Source organism: Cebus imitator, unplaced genomic scaffold (assembly GCF_001604975.1).
Source record: "Cebus imitator isolate Cc_AM_T3 unplaced genomic scaffold, Cebus_imitator-1.0 Scaffold206, whole genome shotgun sequence".
In the NCBI taxonomy this organism is placed as follows: domain Eukaryota; kingdom Metazoa; phylum Chordata; class Mammalia; order Primates; family Cebidae; genus Cebus; species Cebus imitator.
The window spans coordinates 472,092-493,056 of NW_016107521.1; the positions used below are offsets into that span (position 1 = coordinate 472,092).

General features: G+C 41.0%; 1 protein-coding gene across 4 annotated transcripts in view; it reads right to left on the reverse strand.

The window, feature by feature from the left end:
• Positions 1 to 447: 447 nt before the first annotated feature.
• Positions 448 to 20,965, reverse strand: part of DDX58 (DExD/H-box helicase 58) — a 71,629-nt gene continuing 51,111 nt past the window's right edge. For 2 of the 4 annotated variants that reach the window (XM_017548314.2, XM_037745619.1), the window contains 5 exons: positions 17,488 to 17,578; positions 11,363 to 11,533; positions 9,906 to 10,057; positions 4,745 to 4,888; positions 448 to 2,144 (listed from right to left, as the gene is read on the reverse strand). In XM_017548314.2, coding sequence (XP_017403803.1) covers positions 1,848 to 2,144; positions 4,745 to 4,888; positions 9,906 to 10,057; positions 11,363 to 11,533; positions 17,488 to 17,578 — 855 coding nt within the window. In that variant the 3' untranslated portion in view covers positions 448 to 1,847. The remainder of the gene's footprint in view (positions 2,145 to 4,744; positions 4,889 to 9,905; positions 10,058 to 11,362; positions 11,534 to 17,487; positions 17,579 to 20,965) is intronic. The other 2 variants (XM_037745618.1, XM_017548316.2) reach the window with 2 other exon arrangements.

Consider the following 20,965-nt stretch of genomic DNA (forward strand, 5'->3'; position numbering starts at 1 on the left):
GATAGTGTATTAGTCCGTTTTCACACTGCTATAAAGAACTAGCTGAGACTGAATATAAAGAAAAGAAGTTTAATAGACTTACAGTTCCACATGGCTGGGGAGGCCTCAGGAAACATAATCATGGCAGAAGGGGAAGCAGGCATGTCTTACATGGCAGCAGATGAGAGAGTGTGTAAAGGAGGAATTGTCAAACCCTTATAAAGCCATCAGATCTCCTCAGAACTCACTATCCCAAGAACAGCATGGGGACAACTGCCCCCATGATCCAATCACTTCCCATCAGGTCCTTCCCTTGATACATGGGGATTATGGGGATTACAATTCAAGATGAGATTTGGGTGGGGACACAGAGCCAAACCATATCAAATAGCAATCAATAAAAACCAACTGCACAACAAAAGACACTCTTAATAAAAAACAAATGAAAAATTAAAAAGCTCATAAACCTGTTTTAAATAATCCATTTGTATTGGGTCTTACTAAGACAACTACTACTAGTAACTTACCAAGCAACTACTGTGTCATGTACTTTTCACACATTCTTTAAATTAAAAACTCTCTACTAACCCTTTCAGTTCAGTATTATCCTTGTTTTACAGATGAAGAAAAGCCAAAGAAAAGTTACATAACTGGCAGGTTTCTCTGGCTCCCCGCTTGCACCACTGGTCACCGACTGCACGGACAGGGAGGCGGCTGTAACACATCATCCCGTTGATATCCAGGGAACTCAGGCACTTATTTCCATGTCTAGAAAACTGCAAACTAAGCTCTTTGAAGCATCAGCAAACCTTGTTAAGTGACACATGAATGCCATTTGAATACATATTCTAATTTTTCAAGTAGAAAGGACAAACTGCCTCATCAGTAACATCCAAGGGACCTGAGAACAGACATTCAGTTGAACGTCAGCCATTAAAGGAAAATGGTCAAAGAGAACAATGGCACATGTTAAGGGAACACATTAATAGGACAAAATGTATTTGGCAAGTTTCTAAGAAGTATTTTACCATTTTTATGCTCACTGCTAAAAGCTGTCCACTGTAGAATGGACACATATTGCTACACACAGCTGTTCTACAGTGGACAGCTTTTAGTATGAGCATAAAAATGGCTTTATGTACTCATGTTCTCTGTGTAGCCATACCACACGTTGCTACACAGAGAACATGAGTACATATAACCATTACATATACATACCTGTATGTATAATAGTTACATATACATATGTATAGTATATACTTCTATATATACATATATTGAATCCTTGGAATTATCACACTTAAGGAATCAGCAAAGAGGACTCAATAAAAAAGACTAGAATAGAACTAGAAGAGAAGCCAAGGGAGAATTTCAAGAAGAGTACTCAACAGGGCCAAATGCACAGAAGTCAAATAGAAAGAAGGTCAAGAAATGCCCAATGGATTTGGCAACCAGAGTCACTGGTAACCTTCAAAAGAACAATTTCAGTAGATTGTTAAGAGCAAAAGCCAGTTTACAGTAGGTTAAGACAAGAAAGAGAGGTACAGAAAAATTTCCAACATTCCATTAATCTATCCCAACATGTACAGAGCAATCCCTGTGTGTTTGTTGGCAGCTGACTCTAAAGAGAAGGCTAGAAATAAGGCTTTTTAATTTTTCCCAAGTACTATGAGCTCTGTTGGCCTACTAAATATTCAGTGCTGTGATTCATTCATTTGTGCTCTGCATATATAATATAGTACAAGCTGTTAATGATATTAAAAAAAGAAACCCTCACAGTGGTACAAGCAATCCATGATTATACCCACTAGGTTTCTTCTCCACTCAGAGTTACTCATTCCCTGAAGCTGAAGATTGAGGCTCTGATATCATTTGGACATTTCTGCTGCATCAAATGGTATCTTCTCAAAATGAAAGTCCTTCCACTTTGAGTACAGTGTCTGAACTCCAGTTGCAATATCCTCCACCACAAAACTTTCAATTTTTATAACTGGAATCTCAAATGTCTTGTACTTCACATGGATTCCCCAGTCATGGCTGCAGTCCTGTCGGGCACAGAATATCTTCGCTCTTTTATAAAAATTTGAAAACTGTATTGGTTTAGGATGTGGTCTACTCACAAAGCATGCCTTAAACGCATCTCCAAGCACAGTGTAATGGGATTCCTACAGAGGAAGGGATGGAATAACACACAAAAGAGAACATTAGAACCAGTACATAACTGTGATTTAAAAAAAGAAAAAAAAAGGAACTCCACAATAATCTGAGATGAAGAACAGGTGGGTCTCGCTTATTTTACAATTGGAGGGAAAAAATATATAGATTCACCTAAGTCCAGAGGAGGATCCATGCACCTGACTTGACTCTACAGGATGGGTGGGGTTGCAAGTGAGGATACCGGGTACCTCATGGAGAGGAGGATTTAAGAAGTTTCCAGGTAACCCAACTTCTAAAGGTAGATGCTCTTTATTCAAAAACAAAAGCAGTGTTTGTTGAAAATCTGTGAAGCTCAAGTTCACCACACCAGTGACCCTGGCAGGCACAATCCAAAGGATACAGGGAAAAACAACCAAGGTCAAGACACAATTGAAGAAGGTCAGGGACTAATGTGTCCACATGCCTCACCTAGAGTCAACTTTAGAGTAAACAGCTCAGAAACCAAATGCAGATCCAACATACTAGTCCCTCAGGAAAACATGGTCTAACAGGGCCATTTTTAATCGAATAATCACCCAAATTGGAGCTGAAAGGACCTTTTGCAGATAAAGAATTAGACTCAGAAAAGCAAGGGAACTTAGCAATATGACCCCTAATATGCTTCTTGTCCAAAGAGCTGGGCTGATGAGAGATTTCTGCTTTCTGAAGAGGAACACCCTGAAGTAATAACTCCTCATGTAAGCCAGCCCGGCCCCTCCACCGTGCCCTTCATGCAAGAGAGTTATACCCTACATTTCTCTTTGAAGATCTTTCTAACCCTTTCTCTGAAAGTTTTAAGAAAAAAACATAAGGCTGCAATAGAAGGCTAACCTGCAGATATCATGTTTTACAAATAAGGAGATATTTTGTTTTCATTATAAAGGTGATCCATAGTCCAAAGGGAATGTTTGAAAAACATAAAATAGAAGGAAAAGAGAAAAAAATCATGGAATCTCACCACTAAAATATTAATACATTTTGATATAGTTCCCCTGCTCTTTGTTTTTCTGTAGAAACATAAGTTTTTTGTTTGACTTTTTCTTTTGATAGTGGCAATGGTGGTATTTGCTGCTATTGTTTCACACAGCTATAAAGTACCATCTTTACAATTTTGAGTTCTTGTTATTTTTTCCAAGTCACCATTAGTTTGTAAGCAGTTTTTTTTTTTGTTTGTTTTTTTTGAGGCGGAGTTTTGCTCTTGTTACCCAGGCTGGAGTGCAATGGCACGATCTCGGCTCACCGCAACCTCCACCTCCTGGGTTCAGGCAATTCTCCTGCCTCAGCCTCCTGAGTAGCTGGGATTACAGGCACGCGCCATCATGCCCAGCTAATTTTTTTGTAGCTTTTTAGTAGAGACGGGGTTTCACCGTGTTGACCAGGATGGTCTCGATCTCTTGACCTCGTAATCCACCCGCCTCAGCCTCCCAAAGTGCTGGGATTACAGGCGTGAGCCACCGCGCCCGGCGTAAGCAGTTTTTATACTGAACTTCATAGTCATTTTTAAAAAATAAACTACTTTGGAATGATTTTAGATTAAAGAAAAATTGCAAAGATACCCCAGAAAATTTCTGCATACCTTTACCCAGTTTCTCCAAGTGCTACTATCTGATATAACACAGTACATTTGTCAAAAACCAAGAAATTAACATCAGTACATTACTATTATCTAAACTACAGATTTTACCACTCTTTCTTTACTAGTATCTTTTATCTGTTCTAGGATCTAATCCAGGACTTAGCATGACCTTTTTTGTTTTTTTCCTGAGACAGTCTTGCTCTGTCACCCAGGCTGGAGTGCAGTGGTGCAATCTCAGCTCACTGCAACCTCTGCCTCCTGGATTCAAGTGATTCTCCTGCTTCAGCCTCCCAAGTAGCTGGGATTAGAGGCACCCACCACCATGTCCGGCTAATTTTTGTATTTTTAGTAGAAGCGGACTTTCGCCATGTTGGCCAGGCTGGACCTCAGGTGATCTGCCTGCCTCAGCCTTTCAAGGTGCTAGGATTATAGGTGTGAGCCACCACCCCCAACCTAACCATTGTTTTTAATGGCTGTATGATATTTAAGTAAGTGGCTGTACAACATTTTTTTTAAACTATTTTTTTCTTTTTTTGAGCCAGGTTCTTACCTCTGTTGTCCAGGCTAGAGTGCAGTGGTGCCGTCACAGCTCACTGCAGCCTTGATCTCCCAGGCTCAAACAATCAGTTCACCTCAGTCTCCTGAGCAGCTGGAACTACAGACGCATGCTACCAATCCCAACTAATTTTTTTTTAGAGATGGGGTCTATGTGGCCCAGGCTGGCACTTGAACTCCTGGACTCAAGCGATCTTCCCACCTCGGCCTCCCAAAGTGCTGGGATTACTGGTGTGAGCCACCATGCCTGGCCAAAAACGATTTATTATTGAACATTTAAGATTTCTTTTTCACTTCTTAACTTTTTTTAAAATACATAGATCATGGCCATAATAACAATGGAAATAGTAGTTTTACTATAAATATTTCATCAACAGATAGTAAGCTTTAGCTAGTGCTAAAACATAACCAGGTATTCTTTATAAAAAGGCAGCTTACCTCTATCACTCTTATGTCAGCTGTGTAACATGCGAAGGCTTTGCACTTTCTGCAAAGCAGCTTTTTATTTTCCTTATCAGGTACAGGTTTTGTTTTTTCTTGACTATCTCTGATGAATTTTTCATCAATCTGTATATGCAGAATCTAATGCAAAAACAAAGAACTCAAATGTAATTTGAGTTTTAAATGTATAGAAATAGGCACAGATATATACATACATATACATGTACACACATATACAATCATTCACATACAACTTCCATGAACATATGGTACCTGACTTTGTAAAGTTGCAGATTTTATTGCTTTTCCTAACTTAATATTAATCAATGCTTAATTGTGGCCTTTCAATTTCTTCATCAAAAATGCTCATAAAAGCACTAAAGATGTCCACAGACTAGGCAAAACTTGAAAAACCAAATATACCAGATATACAATATGTGCTGTTTCAGGAGTAATTATATCCATTTTCAGTCACAAACACAATGAGTGATCCAGCAGGCAGAAGAGCCCCTGATACAGTTTGACTGTGTCCTTACCCAAATCTCAACTTGAATTGTATCTTCCAGAATTCCTACATGTTGTGGGAGGGACCCGGGGGAGATAATTTAATCATGGGGGCCGGTCTTCCCCAAGCTATTCTGATAGTGAATAAGTCTCACAAGATCTGATGGGTTTATCAGGGGTTTCCGCTTATGTTCTTCCTCCGCATTTTCTCTTGCCACTGCCACATACGAAGTGCCTTTAGACTCCCGCCATGATTCTGAGGCCTCCCCAGCCATGTGGAACTGTAAGCCCAATTAAACCTCTCTTTTTTCCCCTCCTAATCTCAGGTATGTCTTTATCAGCAGCATGAAAACAGACTAACACAGCCCCCAACATCTAAAATCTTTTTCTCTCTCACCTTCAGCAACAGGGAATGTTGTTGTATGTGTATAGAACAATTGTATTCTAATTCAAAATCTAGGCCTTGGCTAAGAATATGGTCCAACTTAGAACCATGGACATGATATAAAACTCTTCATACTAATAAACAGAAAGATCTGAAACTAAATGAAAAAAAAAAGACAATCAATAGATGCCAACACTGAGATAAGAAAGATTTCAAAGCATCTGATAAAGATGCTTTGATGGGCAATTACAAACACTTTTGAAACATAAAAAGAAAACATAAGGCTCAAACAATGAAAAGAAAGACAGAAAGTTTAGAACAGAAAGATATGATAACCAAATAAAAAGTTCAATGGATGGACTTTCCATAGAATGGAAGGGACAAAGAAAAGAGTCAGTGAACTGAAAGAACAACAGAAACCACCCAATCTGAACAACAAAAGTACATCGGAAAAAAAAAAAAAAAAAGCAGAATCTCAAGGACCCGCAGGACTACAAAACATGTGTCATGGCACTGGAGTTCTACAAGGAGAGAAGAAAGAGCAGGGCTTAAAAGGTATTCAAAGAAGTAACAGCCAAACATAACCCAAATTTAACAAGCTACATCAACCAAGATTCAAGAAGCTGAACAAGCTCCAAAGAGGATAACCTCTCCAAAAATCACTGAGATTATAATTAAACTTATGAAAACTGAAGAGAAAAATCTTGAAAACAGCCAGGAAAAAAAAAATGACACCTTACCCACAGGGGGAAATCAGTCTGAATAACAGGGATTTGTGATCAGAAACAATGGAGGCCACCTGGAAGTTGTACAATATTTTTTAGATGCCAAAAGAAAAGAACAGTCACCCCAGAACCCTAGACTCAGCAAAATGCCACCTTCAAAAATAAAGGAGAAATGAAGACATTCTCAGATGAAGGAACACTAAGAATTTGTCATCAGCAGACTTACCCTAAAAGAATGGTTAAAGGAAACTTTGTAAACAGAGGAAATGATAAAAAGAACCCTGAAACATCATGAAGGAAGAAAAAACACGCTGATTTCCTCCATATCTTCTATGGAAGATTCTGTCCGTCCCACTGGTTTATGGTGGTGCCTCTCCCCATGAGATCATGCTTTCAAGTGTCCCAGATGGAGCCAGACAGCCTAGGTGCAAAGAGTGTCCCTGCCACTTAGCAGCGCTATGATTTTGGGCAAGTGCCTGTTTCTTTATATACAAAATGGTATAATAGCATCTGCTTCATAGACTGTCAGGAGATAACATGAGTTTATGACTGCTCAGGCCTGGCCGGCACAGGGCAAATGCCCACCAGCGCTGCCTCTGTCTGTTAGGCTAGTCTTATGCTAACAGCCACGAAAATGTTAATGGGGTGGCTTGTAGTTTTGTATTGATAAGCCAATCACCATTCATTAGGGATTGCCTTATCAATACTAAGCTACTAGCCACCCCCATTTTTATTTTTCGAGAAATATCATAGCTATTTTCGTCTATTTATTATTTTATATAAACTCTGGAAACATTTTATCAAGTTAAGAGTATCACTTGTGCTTTCAATATGGGTTGTGGTAAGTGAATAAGCTAATTTGGGGTGAATGCACATGTTTAAAATATTCATGCCATTCAAGAGCATGGCATTTCTTTTCTTTTTGTCTTAATATACTTCTACATCTCCCAATAAAATTTTGGTATTTGTCCTCATTTCTGCTTCAAACTTTTCTGATTAGGCTGTTAGATGTAATGGTTAAACAGATAGGCTCTACCAATTCCACCATGAAGTAGCTGTGTGATCTACTGGCACTGAAGCTATTCAAATCTCAGTTTCCTGCCTATAAAATGTCATAGGAGGCACTACTGTATGGATTGCCGTAAAGCCTGTTGATGTAAGGAAAGCGTTTGCAGAGACGGGAGAGTCAGTGTGCTACATGCGTGAACTGCAGTTATTACTGTCACTGTGAATGGAAATCTCCTCCCAATTATATCTGTTAATTCATTATTGATCATACATAGAGAACTTACTCATCTCCATACCACTTCAAATTCAAATTTGCTTTATATAAAAAAATTTAGAGTTTTTTTTTTTTTTTTTTTGAGACAGAGTCTCACACTGTCACCCAGGCTGGAGTGCAGTGTCATAGTCTCAGCTCACTGCAGCCTCCGCCTCCTGAGTTCAAGTGATTCTCCTGCCTTAGCCTCCAAGTAACTGGGATTACAGGCAGGTGCCACCACATCCAGCTAATTTTTGTATTTTTAGTAAAGATAGGGTTTCACCATGTTGGGCAGGCTGGTCTTGAACTTCTTACTTCAGGTTATCCACCCACCTCAGCCTCCCAAAGTGCTGGGATTACAGGTGTAAGCCACTGTGCCTGGCTTCCTGTTTTTTTTTTTTGGAGACAGATTCTCACTATGTTGCCCTGGCTGGACTTGAACTCTTGGGCTTAAATTATCCTCCCACGTAGCTGGGGCTATGGTCGGCGCCATCATGCCCAGCTAGACCTAGAATGTTTTGATTTAAAAAAACAAATATACTGGCTGGGCACCACAGCTCACACCTGTAATCCCAGCCTGTAATCCCAGCACTTTGGGAGGCTGAGGCGGGCATATCACTTGAGGACAGAGTTCAAGACCAGCCTGGGTAACATAGCAAAACCCCATCTCTACTAAAAATACGAAAATTAGTGGTGCGTGGTGGCACACACCTATAGTCCTAGCTACTTGGGAGGCTGAGTACAGTGAGCCAAGATTGTGCCACTGCACTCCAGCCTGGGTGACGAAGTGAGACCCTGACTCAAAAATATAAATAAGAAATAAATTTTTTAAAAGGTAAAAACCAAATATAATTTTCCCTTCCCCACTTCTTGGCCCCACCCCACCTGAAATTATCTTCATTGTTTTTGTAAAAATAAAGAGTGTTCAGGCCTCCTGTTTTTAAATCCAATTTTTTGCTGTTGTAAAATTGTTACATTATATATATTTATCCCATTATTTCTTTTGGATAAATTTCTAGAATTAAAATCCCTGGGTTATATGATACACATTTTCCTAGGAGAAATTTTCTTTATTTCTTTTTTCACATATGGTTCTAATCACTACTTAAGGCAGAATAAAGGTCAGCAAGAAAGAAGGTAAAAATATAACTTTGCCTTTCAGGCATCCAACTCTTTAAAAAATTCACTTATAATGGTATTCAATTATAATACAGAAATTCAATTAAATACTAATAATCTCAAATATTTTAAATGTCACTCTAGACAATGGATATAAATCCTAACAAGTTAAAACTATTACTGCTATACTTAAATCTAAGTAAAAATCAATAACTGGGTATAGAGGCTCAACCAGTCATAAGTTAAGTCTATGGCATACTGACCCCCACCCATTCAACCTGTGGCTAAAAAAGAAGCCTAGCTCCACACGCTGAGGTGGAGAAAAGCAAAACTATCTCAATTATGTGTAGTTATGGGTATACATGTTAGAAGTTCTTTGTTCAAAATGAACTTTCACCCCATCTTTGTTCTCTGCTCCATGAGGAAAGAAAAGCAGCTTCCTCATTTTGATTTCAAATAAACCTTCACAACCACAACTGTCATACCCTTCATCCCTTATTCCTCCAGAATGAAACATCAAATCCCAAAGTGTCTATCCTGAAGTGTCCAACATCTACATGTTAAGATGGCTGCAGAGTGACCAGAGAATTCCAGGATGGGGGGTGGGGAGTGCTCTAGTGACCGCAGACCACACGCAGACAATGGACGGCGCAGCCAGGGAGCTGGGGAAGAAAGCAGTCTCCTGGTACCCTCTGCTCATCCGTCTCCCTTTCCTGTTCTTGCAGATTGCCCTAAACAGCCCCAAGCTTTTGCTCTCTCTTCTGCAGAGTTCCTTCCTTCCATTAAAACCCATATCCAGGCACCAGGATGCTCAAACCCAAACCCCAAACTCTGGAGAGAGAGATTTAAGGAAGAGACGAAAAAGAGCTGTTTCTTCCAGTATTAGGATGTAGTCCTTGAGATCAACTGTCAACTAGAGAAATCCCAGCTCAATTTGCCTTTTAGATCTGAAAACATAACTCCAGATATTAGCACTATTAATATAATTTAACCTCACTGGCACTTAAAAACAGAATAAATTTGATATTCACTAGAGGGCAAAACTAAGTAGAAACTTTTTGTTCTACTATAACACCCTAAGCAATATGATAAAAGGTACCAACCATGCTCACACTCCTTGATAGCTATTTGTGGTCAGATGCTGAAAGAATAACACAGACTTACCTTTTCCTTAAATACTGCTTCATCCCATTTCTGAAGGCATAAAATGGAGTCATTCATCATTTTTTCTTTGTACATATTTATGTTCTCTTTTTCAATTACAGCAGCACTACTAGTGAGAAGGAAGCACTTGCTACCTCTTGCTCTTCCTCTGCCTATCAGAAAATAAATATTTTAGTTGGTGTTTATGACTTTAAAAGTTCTGATATAATCTGAAAATAGGTAAACAAATAGATAGAGGTACTCCTAAAATTAACTTTGGTTCACTGAATCCCACTTCTCAGGAAAGCTGAGCTGTTAAAGAGTAAACTCATGAGGCAGGAGGATTGCTTGAGTCCAGGAGTGCAAAGCTGCAGTAAGCTAGGATTATGCCACTGCACTCTAGCCCGAATGACAGAGGGAGGCCCATCTCAAAAAAAAAAAAAAAAAAAAAAAGTAGACTCAAATGCAAGTGTGCACCTGCATGTTAGGTATGTGGAAAAACTAGGAGCCCACCTTAGGCTGGTTTTCTCAGGGTCTCAACAATGCAGAGTGATTAGACAGCCATACTGTCAGAAACACTGCTTTAAAGATACCTACATGACCCCCCAGTGTAACACTGTGATGGCTCTGAGATGAGTAATAAGCAGACCCTCCTTCAAGAGCCTGCTAGACAATGGGGAAATAAGATCTGTTCGGAACCAGCAAAACATACATGGAAAATTATAAGTGCTATTACAAGGATAAAGGGTTATAGGCTTTCTATATTCAAAAGAGAGATGACTGCCAGCTGGGTCAAGCGATATGGAGGCAGAGGAAGAGGTAAAATGAAGAGTAGCAGTTCCTTCAACAAGCAATAAATGAGGAAGTCAGGTTGGCAGAAGCGGATAATGAGCAGAAAGGAAGAACGGGAGGTAAAGTTGGAAAGAAATAGGTGCTAGATTTTGGAAACTCTTTAGCATCAAGTAAATTGGGGAACCACTGGCATTTCAATACAAGGAAGTGACATGATCAGAGCTGTTTTTCAGGAAAAGTAATATGGTAGTTGTTCTTATGGAAATTGGAAAAAGAAAAGGAAAAAGGAGAGAAGACTAATTAGGAGACCAGTCTAGTCCAGGTGGGGCAGAAGACTCTGGAGCATCCCTTCTTAAATACAGGGAGCCCACGAGCCCACCAGCACCACCATGAAAGGTCTACATCTTGACTGGCAAAGCTTCGATCCAAGTTGAAATTATTCTTCCATAAATATATCAGTCAAGGCCAGGCAAGTTAGCAGTGTCATTGTAAATAAGAAGCAAAGTAGGGTTTATGTTAGTGAACAAAACTGTAGCCACCTTGAGGGTCAATGATACCAAAGCACACTGTGCCACTGGTCACATGCTCAACCATAGCTTGGTAAAGAGAAAGGCCAGAATGACGGATACACTTATAAACAAGTCCAAACAGAAGCCACATAGGAATGGCCTCAAAGCTTCTCTTACCTCTAGTTTGGATCATTTTGATGACATTACCCACATACTCATACAGGATGACAAGATTGCACTGAGCAATGTCAATGCCTTCATCAGCAACTGAGGTGGCAATCAGAATATTGTGATCTCCATGGGCTTTAAATGAATCCAATATACACTTCTGTGCTGGGAGAGTCATTCCTATGTCAGAGTAAGAGGGCATTATACAACTCACCAAAGAGGGAACTTTCCCCTTGAAAAAACAGCTACTAATTATGGAATGCTTATTACATGCCAAGTACTGTCATTAGTACTTCATATCCATGATCTCACAACACACCTAAGCAGTGGGGTCTGTTCCTATGCCTGTTTAAGAGAGGACATTTGGGGTGGCATCTAACAGCTTAGACTCTGCCACAAGACTGAGTTCAAATACCAGCTCTATATGTATCTCAGTATGGCTTTAGCCATATTTTCCAAGAAATAGACTTTTTTGCAGAAATATCAACAGCCTATTGTAACACCTTTACATGTGTATAATTTACAGCTGACAAAACATTTTCACATCTTCTCACTCGCCAGAGTATCATAAAGCCCTATAGGTCAACAGGTGTTATGATTCCCCTTAACAATGAGGGCCGTGCCAGGTAGGGTGGCTCATGCCTATCATCATAATACTTTCGGAGGCTAAAGCAGGTGGATCACTTGAGTCTAGGACTTCAAAGTCAGCCTGGTTAATACAGGGATAACTCATCTCTACAAAAAATTTAAAAATTAGCTGGGCATGGTGGCACATGCCTGTAGTCCCAGCTACTCAGGAGGCCGAGGTAAGAGAATCAGCTGAGCCAGTAAAGTTGAAGCTGCAGTGAGCCATGACGGCACTACTGCACTCCAGCCTGGGCAACAGAGTGAGACCCTATCTCAAAAAAAAAAAAAAAAAAAAAAAAAAAAAAAAAAAAAAAAAAAAAAAGACACAAATGAGAAGCTGGAGGTTCCAGAAGTGAGGTAAACTGGCAGGCTAGCTATCAGCACCGCTGGGCCTTGACCGTCAGTTTAAAACCCTAATAGTGTGCACTGTTGGGGTGTCTGCCTCCCCATACACAAACTGTTTTCTAAGAATCATTTTCTACCACACCCACCCATAATACAGTTGTATTCTGTTTCTCTATGAAAGAGGCAACGCTATCTGCTCACTAATCATGTTTCTTTCTCCTGCTGGGCATACACGGCTGAATTATACTTCTCAATCTAAATTGTCATTAATGGCACGTAGACAGAGGTCATGTATGTCTCCTCCAAACCTGACCCCTAAAAATTGTCCATATTCTTGTTTCTTCTCATCAATGGACTAGATAAGGTTACAGTGGAGGATTTGGAGACCCCTGTGATGACACAGCCATACCAAGGAAGGAACCTGGGTCCCTAAAATAAGTGGAAGTACATGGAGCAGGGCCCCCATCCCTACCTATCTACACTTGGGAGTGTAAGTGAGCAGAGCCTCATCCCTACTTATCTACACCTGTGAGTGTGAGCTGTTAACTTTTATTCTGTCCTGCCTCTGCCCCTGCCCCTGAGATCATGGGGGTTGTCTGTTAGAGCAATTAGATTATCCTGATTTATACACAGCCTGCTCCTGGCTGCAGCTACTGCACTGAAATAAGCATTTGAACCATGTTGGTCGGCCAATTCAATTCTCCCTCTTGGAAATTGAGATTTGGAGACAGGTAGTAAATCAGGAAGATGGGGGGCAGTCACGAATGGAGAAGCAGAGAGAGCAATCTGTGAAGGGAAAAGTATGAAACAGACGTGCAGGATTCCGACAGTTGTCCAGTCCCAGTTCAATTGTCCATGAAGCCTGACTGCACTTCCAGGATGTGGCTTCTATGGTAGACCCAATTATACTTGTAGCAGCCACACCCCCTTCAGCTTAGACTTGCCTAAGTGGGTTTCTGTTAACTGGGAAAAGAAAGGATCATGACTAAGACAGCCACATACTGCCTTCTAATATCCTGTGACAGTGGAGGCTAAACTGAAACTGTCGGAATACAGTGTGAAGTTCAGATGTGATAATCACCCAGTTTGTGTGATCATGGCAAACACCCAAAATGGTGGCTCCAAAATATGCACACTTCAAACTTTGTGGATCCTGAAGACATCTGCATTTATCTGTTAGTAGAATCACCTGCCCTCCACTTGCTGTTCACAGGGCAGACCCACCACAGGTAGGTAGAGGAAGATAACGCGCCATTGCCTAGCTGGCAGTAGGCTCGGAGTTTGTGGAAAAAGATCCCTTGTAGTTTTTTAAATTATTTATCATTCAAAGTCATGAAAATTCAGAAAGTTGCTTAAAAATCAATCCCTAAGCCGGGCGCGGTGGCTCAAGCCTGTAATCCCAGCACTTTGGGAGGCCGAGGCGGGTGGATCACGAGGTCAAGAGATCGAGACCATCCTGGTCAACATGGTGAAACCCCGTCTCTACTAAAAATACAAAAAATTAGCTGGGCATGGTGGCGCGTGCCTGTAATCCCAGCTACTCAGGAGGCTGAGGCGGGAGAATTGCCTGAACCCAGGAGGCGGAGGTTGCGGTGAGCCGAGATCGCGCCATTGCACTCCAGCCTGGGTAACAAGAGCGAAACTCCGTGTCAAAAAAAAAAAAGAAAGAAAGTACGTATCTTTAAAAAAAAGTATTCTGGATAAAGAAAGCTCAAAAGTAAAATCAAAATAATGTTTAGGGATTGATTTTTTTTTTTTTTTTTGGAGGCGGAGTTTCACTCTTGTTACCCAGGCTGGAGTGCAAGGGCGCGATCTCGGCTCACCGCAACCTCCGCCTCCTGGGTTCAGGCAATTCTCCCGCCTCAGCCTCCTGAGTAGCTGGGATTACAGGCACGCGCCACCATGCCCAGCTAATTTTTTGTATTTTTAGTAGAGACGGGGTTTCACCATGTTGACCAGGCTGGTCTCGATCTCTTGACCTCGTGATCCACCCGCCTCGGCCTCCCAAAGTGCTGGGATTACAGGCGTGAGCCACCGCGCCCGGCCAAGATACGTACTTTCTATTCTTTTTGAATCCATGTATTCTCAGGAAAATTAAAACCAAACAAATTATGAACATTGTGGACCTTTACATAAACGTTCTGGATGTGAATAATAGCTAACATGTAACATATATTGAGCACTCGGCACATGCCAGGCATTGTTCAAAACCAGGAGTTGGCAAACTTTATCCATCAAGAACTAGGTATATAGTAAATACTTCAGGCTTTGTGGGCCATGCTGTTGTAACTACTCAACATTGCCATTATAGTGTGAAAGCACCCACAAGACTATCCATACATGAATGGTCATGACTATGTTCCCCCAAAAATGTATTTCATAGACAATGAAGTTTGAATTTCAAAAACCTTTCACATGGCATGAAATATTCTGATTTTTTTTTTTTCAAACAAAAATGATTCTTACTTAGCTCAAGAGTCATTCATAAGCAGGCAGTGAGTCAGAGTTTGCTACTGATATTAACCCTCTCAGCTAGGTACTCTGAGCTAGACTCTGCCGCAAGACTGTGTATTATTTTTCCATTTGACAGGTGAAGACAGTAAGCCATGAAGAGGTTAGATAACCTGCTTCTTCACAAAATAGGAAATTAAGAAATGGAAATTTGGAGATATACAAATTCAACAAACAACTTTTGCTTGTTTACCTGCAGCTTTTTGTAAAAGTTCACAATTTTTCTAGCTTAACTGTGAAAGAAAGAGGATCAGACCAGGAGAAAATTCAGCTAATTACTGGTAAATCAAGTTTAACCCATTGGATAAAAGCTATAGAGGTCACACTGATAAACTGGGTGAAGAAAATACTTCAGAGGTCTCTACCTCAGAGTTAACAGAATTTATAAAAGCTCCAATGGCTGGGCGGGGTGGTTCACACTTGTAATCCTGGCATTTTGAGAGGCCGAGGTGGCAGATCACTTGAGGCCAGGAGTTCAAGTCCAGCCTGGCCAACATGGCAAAATCCTGTCTCTACTAAAAATACAAAAATTAGCTGGGCATGGTGGCATGCACCTGTAATCCCAGCTACTTGGAAGGCTAAGACACGAGAATCGCTTGAACCTGGGAGGTTGCAGTGAGCTGTTTGTGCCACTACACTCTGGCCTAGAAAACAGGGCAAGACTCTGTCTCAAAAATAAAAATTAAAAAATAATAAAAGTTCCCATTTTTTCCTAATATATTTCCAGCCTAAATCTTGAGATATATTTTGCTAAGGTCAAAACATTTTCTTTTCTTTTTTTTTTTTTTTTTGAAATGGAGCTTCACTCTTGTTGCCCAGGCTGGAGTGCAATGGCATGATTTCAGCTCGCTGAAATCTCCGCCTCAAGAGTTCTAGTGATTCTCCTGCCTCAGCCTCCCTAGTAGCTGGGATTACATGCACCTGCCACCACACCCAGCTAATTTTTTGTCTTTTTAGTAGACATGGGGTTTTACTATGTTGGCCAGGCTGGTCTCTAATGTCTGATCTCAGGCGATCCACCTGCCTCGGCCTCCTAAAGTGCTGGGATTACAGGAATGAGCCACCGCACTCAGCTAACCATTTCTTTTCACCATCATCATCCACTAAACAATGAACATCTCTAGAACAGACATCACATGTGATTAATTTCTTAATTTATTCATCTATTCAGTCAAACATATGTTCAGCAATTATGGCTTGTCAGGTAAAAAATAATGATTAAAAAGTCCATTTTTATCCACAAGGAGCTCATATTTTGTGGCAGAAAAACATAAATAGGAAGCTATAATTGAGTGTGATGAGCACAGCAAGGATGCTATGGGAATGTGGAGGAAGGCTATCTCTACCAGTGTTTGGAGGTTGGGGAAGGCTACGTGGCAGAAGCACAATGCCTGACACAGCATAAGTTATAAAATAAATGTTGTTGAATGAATGGATGAATCCATCAACAAACCAATCAGAAAATATTTCCTGAGTGTTTATTTGTGGGGAAATAACAAAGTTTGAAAACCAAGTGGTACTCATGCTGGAGTCAGATCGCAGAGAACTTTGAATCCCAACCATGAGAATATGGTGTTAGACTTCATTTGCTGAGCCACTTTTTAAGATCTGAATCTACTTTTCATATTTATGAAGTTTAAAAATTACATGAAGGGAAAGTGTGAGGGTGGTAACTGAGGGCTGACAGGGTGGGTATGGGAGGGTGCTTATTATAAACAACACTAAGTAGGAAGACTTGTCACCGCCAGTCACTGAGGGGTGGGGGGCACAGCTGTGAGAAGGTCAGGATGAGGGCAGGCCACCTAGGATCCTCCCAGATAATAACACGGGCAGTCTTTTATCCTTTGACCACTCTAGCTAGATTTCAGAATTGTCTGCTTGGACTTTTTAAAATTGTAAAATATATAACACACACAAAAGCTATGCATATCTACTGCTTGAAGAGCAACAATAAAACAGAAACAGACATTTCTATTTCCAGTTAATCTACTGGTTAAGAATTTGAGCAGGATAATAATATGCTCAGGCAGGACTTAAAAAACAACCTTGGCTTTGTCTGCAGGACATATGAGAGGAGGCAACATCTACAAGGAAAGAGACTGGAGTGGTTTTTGGCGTTTGAGCACTGTGATGGCTTTTTGATGCATTAACTTGGCTAGGCCAAACAACAGTTCCCGGTAATTCATAAGGTACTGCTCCAAAGAGATTTTACCGAAACGATTCAAATCCCCAATCAGTTGAGTTTAAGTCAAATCAAAAGAGAGTTCATTCTAGGTGGGCCTGGTCTAATCAGGCAAGCCTTTTAAATGATAGCTTAGGCCTTCTCAGCTCCGAGACTCCAAACAGCTCATGCCTGTGGGCTTCCAGTTTGTTCCTGATAGTCCCTCCCTAACTACCTGCTCTACAGACTTCAGACTTGCTTTGCAAGCCCAATTGTGTAAGGCAACTCCTTCCAAGAAATCTCTGTATGTGTGCATGTGTGGATACATATACATAAACATTCGCCTCCCATATATATGTATAATCACCTACTGCTTTTGGTTCTCTGGTTACAAGCATTAAAACAGAATTTGAAATACACACACACACACACACACACTCTTAAATACATAAGTCACTAAATCTAAATCTAATTCACTATATATAAATACCTGTGTTCTGATTTGTTTTGCTACGTCCAGTCAATATGCCAGGTTTTAGAAAACTGAGTTTGGAATTTCCTTCAATCCAATTTTTTAAAGCCTGAAAATGAAAAGCAATTATCAGTTGGACACTCCTTATAAATCATTTGTATTAATTCAGTATTGAAATACGTGCAAAAAGAAAAAAACTTAAAGTTAGTATACATGCAATTTTCCGACTGACAAACCTGAGAAAAAAAGCACTTTGGAATGGAACTGTATGTAATAATTAACTATAATGGCATGGATCTCTGTGACCTGATATGGTTTAATCTCTGACATTTTTAAGAGAAAAAAGCAAAGTTCAAGATAGTGGCTATGTAGAATTAATAAGTGAGTTTAGCATGACTGTAGGACATAAGATCAATATATATAAATCAATTGACTTCTACATACTAGCAACAAACTACTGGAATTTCAAAAGTTTTTAAGTGCTGGACACAGTGGCTCATACTTATAATCTCAGCATTTTGGGAGGCCGAAGCAGAAGAGGCACTTGAGCCCAGGAGTTCAAGAGACAACAAAACCCCATCTCTACTAAAAATACAAAAATTAGCTGGGCATGGTGGCATGCACCTGTTGTCCCAGGTACTGAGGAAGCTGAGGCCAGAGAATCTCTTGAACTCTGAAGGCGGAGGTTGCAGTGAGCCGAGGTCATGCCACTGCACACCAGCCTGGGTGACAGAGCAAGACTCCGTCTGAAAAATAAATAAGTAAGAGCTGGGCGCGGTGGTGTACACCTGCAGTCCCAGCTACTGGGGAAGCTGAGACGGGAGAATCACCTGAGCCAGGGAGGTTGAGGCTGCAAGTGAGCTGTGATCTCACTAGTATATTCCAACCTAAACATTAAGAGTGAAACACAGTATCAAAAAAAAAAAAAAAAAAAAAAAAAACTTTTAAAGTACCATTTATAATAGCATCAAAAAATTAATACCTAAGTCTAACAAAATACGTGCAGAATCTGCTGAAAATGACAAAACACTGATAAACCAAAGAACATGTGGTCATTCACCTCTAAGGTAGCCCTCAATGATCTCCACCTTCTGTATGTATTCAGATCCTCACATAATCCCCTCCCCTGAGTGTGAAGGGGACTTCCTGACTTGCTTCTAATGAATAAAATACAACAGATGAAATGTGGCATCATTTCCAAGATGAAGTTATGACTGTGGCTTCCAAATTAGATACCCTCTCTCAATCTCTGGGATCATTCACTCTAGGGGAAGCCAACTGCCTGTCTGTGAGGTAGACCTATGCAGAGGCCCACATGAGTGAACTCAGAGGCCCGTCTGCCAACAGCGGTATTAGGGGAGTTTGGAAGTAACCTCCCCCAGTCAAGCCTTGAGTCAAGCCATGGCCAACAACTTCACTGCAGCCTCGTGAGAGATCTTCAGCCAGAAGCACCCAGTTAAACTGTTTCCAGATTCATGGCTCATAGACATTGTTAGATAATGAATGTTCGTTGTTTCTAGACACTAAGTTTTGGGGTAATTGTTCCTCAGCAATATATAACTAATATAGAAACCATATGTAAATAAAGAGATATACTATGGTCATGGATTTGAGCACTCAATATTGTCAAGATGTCATTTCTCCCCAGTTTTATCTTTATGTATTTTTTAAAAATATTTTTTCAAGACCAAGTCTCACTCTGTCACCCAGGCTGGAGTGCAGTGGTGCAATCTCAACTCACCACACCCTTCGCCTCCCAGGGTCAAGCAATTCTCCTGCCTCAGCCTTCCAAATATCTGGGATTACAGCGGCAAGCCACCACGCCCGGCTAATTTTTGTATTTTTATTAGAGACAGGGTTTCATGTTGGTTCCATGTTGGCCAGGTTGGTCTCAAACGCCTGACTTCAAGTGATCCGCCCATGGTGGCCTCCCAAAGTGCTTGGATTACAAGCATTTGAGCCACCATATCTGGCCTCAATTTATGTTCAGATTCAATAAAATCCCAGTAGACCTTTTCATAGATGTGGACAAGCTGACTCTAAAATGTATATGGAAAGGCAAAGGAATGTAGCTAAAAACAACCTTTAAAAAAAAAATTAAGAGGACTCACATCACACCATTTCAAGACTTACTATCAAGCTACAGTAATGAAAATGCATGGAATGGGTGAAGAGATATATGCATGGATCAATAAAATAGGGAATCCAGAAATAGATCTATGCAAATAGAGTCAACTGATGTTTTCAGAAGTTACAAAGGCAATTCAATGAATAAAGGATAGTCTTGTCAACATACAGAACTGGAACAACTGGATGTCCACATACAAAAAGGAAAAAGAAAAAAAGAAAGCATTTCAACCAATACCTCACAACTTATACAAAATTAATTTAAAATTGACTGCAGACCCAAATGTAAAATGTAAAACTGTAACTTTCTAGATGATAACATAGTTAGAATCTTTGCGGCCTTAGGTAAACAAAAGATTTTTAGAGATAGTATCACAGGCAAAAACCCATAAAAGAAAAAATTGATATACTGGACTTTGTCAAAATTTAAAACTTTCAATCTGCAAAAGACAGTAAAGAGAATAAAAGACAAGCCACAGACCAGAAGAAAATATTTGCAAATCACATTTCTGACAGAGGATTTCTTTTGTCAGACTATAAAAAGAATTCTCGGGGACGATCCAAGATGGCCGTTTAGGAACAGCTCAGGATTGCAGCTCCCAGTGAAAGCGCAGAGGGTTGGATGCCGCGTTGTTATTGCCCACAGACTAGGAAATTCCCGGGCGGAGGTGCTCCACGGTTGCCAGCGCAGCTGTTTCAGCCAGCGCGGCTGTGCCAGCCGGCACCGCTGCTTGGCCCCGCGCGGCTGCTTTGTCGGCACCCCAGAGCCGCGCTTCTCCGTACAAAATACACTGGTTTGGGGGCCCTTTTGGCTGGCGATTGGAGCCACAGGAAGTCGCCCGTACGCCGGCTCAAAAAGGGGGACTGAGCAGAGATCCAGGACAGTAGATTCCAGGGGAAAAAAACAAAAAAAAGCGCCACAAACCTCAGTGCCGCTGTTTAAGCCAGCGCAGTGAGTGGCCGCAGGGGAAAACAAACAGACCCCGGCGCCTCTTCAACAGGCGACTGGAACACCAACTTAAAAAAGGCTCTGAGGCAGGGAGCCAGGCGATCAGGCTCGGCTGGTCTCACCCCGACAAAAGAACAGCAACCAGAAACTCTGGATTGAGAGTTTCACAGCCAGCACAGCTGAACCCGGGATGGTCCAGCTCTGTGGAGGAGGGGCGTCCGCCATTACCGAGGCAGCCCGCCATTGCCAAGGCAACCCGTCATTGCTGAGGCAGCCCGCCGTTGCCAAGGCAACCCGCCACAGCAGAGACTCCGCCCCAACAGAGGCGGGCCACCATCCCCAAAGCAGTTCTAACTACACCCATATGAACAGGACTGCAGGGAAGTTCACTCGGCAGCGGGGCGGAGCCCACAGCAGCTC